This window comes from Papio anubis, chromosome 9 (genome assembly GCF_008728515.1).
Source record: "Papio anubis isolate 15944 chromosome 9, Panubis1.0, whole genome shotgun sequence".
Classification (NCBI taxonomy): domain Eukaryota; kingdom Metazoa; phylum Chordata; class Mammalia; order Primates; family Cercopithecidae; genus Papio; species Papio anubis.
The window spans coordinates 79,003,301-79,006,523 of record NC_044984.1 but is presented as its reverse complement, the minus strand read 5'-3'; the positions used below and the strand labels follow the sequence as shown (position 1 = coordinate 79,006,523).

The 3,223-nt window shown below is 36.2% G+C and overlaps 1 protein-coding gene across 1 annotated transcript; it reads right to left on the bottom strand.

Moving 5' to 3' along the window:
• Window positions 1-1,160: 1,160 nt before the first annotated feature.
• Window positions 1,161-2,383, bottom strand: LOC116268904 (non-histone chromosomal protein HMG-14). The gene has a single exon (XM_031650643.1). It carries the CDS (start codon window positions 2,267-2,269, stop codon window positions 1,967-1,969), a length of 303 nt encoding a protein of 100 aa, XP_031506503.1. The 5' UTR covers window positions 2,270-2,383; the 3' UTR covers window positions 1,161-1,966.
• Window positions 2,384-3,223: the final 840 nt, after the last annotated feature.

Genomic DNA, 3,223 nt, shown 5'->3' with positions numbered 1-3,223 from the left:
TTTTAGTAGAGACAGAGTTTCACCGTGTTGCCCAGCCTGGTCGCGAACTCCTGAGCTCAGGCAATCTGCCCACCTCTGCCTCCCAAAGTACTGCGATTACAGGCATGAGCCACCGCTCCTGGCCCAACGTGATTTTTTAAAAGCTACCTATTGCTCAAGGTGTGTGTGTATGTGTGTATATGTGTGTGTGTGTGTTTTCACATGTCTACACTAGTGACACAGAACAGATGGAACTATAATCTAGATTGTACTGAGTTGTTACCAGGAGATTTAAGGAGGAATCATGTAGTTATGATGTTGAGATAAATTCCCAGAGACCATTTGTTTTCTTATATTGACTTCTTTTTCATCTTTAACACTGTCAAAATACCTCTTTTTGTTATTCCATAATTACAGTCATGTACTATATAAGAATGTTTCAGTCAATGATAGATGGCACATAGAAAAGTGGTATCATAAAATTATAATAGAGCTAAAAGTTACTATCACCTAGTGACATCATAGCTGTTCTAACTTCATAGAACCATACATTATCTTTTCTGTGTTTAGATACACAAATACTTACAATTGTGTTACAGTTGCCCACAGTGTTCAGTGCAGTAATATGCTCTATGGGTTTGTAGCTTAGCAACAATAGGCAATATCATATAGCATAGGTATGTAGCAGACTATACCATATAAGTTTAAGTAAGTATACTCTGTGATGATCATACAAATGAAGAAATCACTTAAGGATTTGCATAACTTATCCTTTTCGTTAAATGATGCATGACTGCATATCCATAATTGCATTCCACATTTTACCTTACACAGATAATGTATATTATACATACACACATCTATATCTACATGTGTATGTTTATATGGATATGTATATAGATGCATATATACACATATATACCTATGAATATACACATGTATATATACATGTATACATGTGTATATATATGTGTGTGTATATATATATTAAAACCAGAAAGACACTAAACTCTAAAACAGAAAATAAGATTCAAAATCCAGTATGAGCCAATCTTATTTAAGCTATGTATTTATATGCTGTTAGATTCATACATTGACTCTGAAGACTTTAATGCTATTTTTTAAAAGTATAAATATTCTGTTCTGTTGGAGACTGGAGCTCATTTTTCTTCCACTATATATTTTTTTTTTTTTCATAATTGAGATTTTATTGGTTGAGGATCAGTACAGACATTTCAATTTGTACACAGTTCTTAACATATGTAACGAAATTCTAAAAAGCCATGTATTGTAATTCTTTTTTAAAGTTATTCCAGTGACTTTCCAGCTTAAAATTTGGAAGCAAATTTTCCTTAAGAGGCTATCAAGTACCAGTATCTTCACATGTTGGTCAGCTGTTATGTATGGCCCACCAGTTCACAACTGAATAGCATGTACACTACATATTCAAATCTGTAATCTTTCACAGCACAGTAACAAAGTTATTAGGCAAACAGGACTACCACAACCAAAGCTGTTACAGAGTGCACACGATTCCGACAGGGAGCGCCATGATCAAGGAGTGGTTTTCTTTAGGAAACAATTCTACTAAAAAACATGAGAATAGAAGTAAAATAAAATGTTCAAGACATTAAATGCAGGACTGACTCCATATTGCCATTTAATATGCTCTGTATTATAGGATATAAAAACTAACCCCCCATCTATGGAATGTTAAGCTGGCACCCGAGACAGTCAAAGCCTCCCGTAATTCAATATCCCACACTATTTTCTGGTTGTACCAAAAAATAAACAACCAGCAAATGATTTCACCTCTTAAAAAAAAGCATTTACACTTAAAAAATGGGATGAGGTGGGATTCCCTCCTTCTTAAAAATGTTTCTAGAGCTACTAAAAAACTTGCATTTACAAAATAGTTGATAAAAATATTCCTCTGGATTGTACAAGAAGGGAGACAGGGACCACTGGTAAGACATGGTATATGGTATTAATCAGACTTGGCTTCTTTCTCTCCTGCTTCATCAGAGGCTGGACTCTCCTCAGTTTTCGTTTCCCCGTTTTCTGCAGGTAAATCTTCTTTAGTTTCTTGGTTAGCCACTTCGGCCTGTTTTCCCTTTGCTCCCCTTTTCCCTTTTGTTTGCACTTTTTTGTCTGAAGATTTATCCTTCGCTGCTGCCTTTTTCGGCTTCGCTTCCACTTTGGCAGGAGGTTTAGCTGACAACCGCGCCGATCTCCTCTTGGGCTCTTCCTTGGCGGCCCCTTCGGCGGAGCTGACCTTCCTCTTGGGCATCCTGGCGGCGGGGAAGGCGCGTGCCGGGTGCCTGCGGGCCGCGGCGCGCCGAGAGCCTTCGCGAAACTGGGCTGCCTGGCCGCTGCCACTCCTCCCGCCTCTTCCACTATATTATACCACTAAAATATTTAACTGCTTACCATGTGAATGATGTCAATATCATAACATAGCTATCAATCTGTAATTGCGCCTGATAAAGGTCATATAATAAATGCATCCTTGACAATAGCCTTAACTTCCTTGACATATTCTGTTTCTACTGTACCCATTTGATAAAACTCTCCTGAATTCACCCAAATATTCATCACATTTGCACCTGCTCCCAAGCACCTGAAAGTTGTTAGAGAAAACACACACCTTGACTGTTATAGCTCAAACGAATACCGCAAATGTCAGGTGAGTATTCAAGAATTATTTAAAACTATATTTTCATAGTGTATTTGTGAGTGGATATAATTACTTTTCTTCTTGTATTTGAAACTATTTCTCTACCAAAAGAGAATAAATGCCTGAGAGGTCCAAGTTTAATTTCTCATTAGCTCAGGGATGGGGATTTTCAGTCAGAAATTAAATTGCATAATAGAACATAAAGAGATGCAAATTTTTTACAAAAGTGAGTTTGTAGGCTATGACTTGTATTTACTAAAGTATTAAATGACTTCTGTTGAAACCACCATATAATTCTGTCATGTTTTTATTTTTACTTCATGACCACATTTCATTTTCATTTAGAAAACTGAATTTTTAAAAAGGGGGACAGTTTTATATTGTATAGTGGACACAAAATATGGTCATATTTTATCTAATGGATGAATTGTTGAAGACATTTTATAACTCAAAGCCTGCATACTTCAAGACTCAATTTTCTCTTTGAATGCAAAGTGAGTGTGCACGTGTGTGTGTGCATGTATGTTCATTCTAGGAACAAATAAATTTAAAAGCATTAAGATTTTT

Coding starts and splice junctions, on each gene's coding strand:
- LOC116268904 (XM_031650643.1), bottom strand. CDS start 2,269: ATGCCCAAGAGGAAGGTCAGCTCCGCCGAAGGGGCCGCCAAGGAAGAG.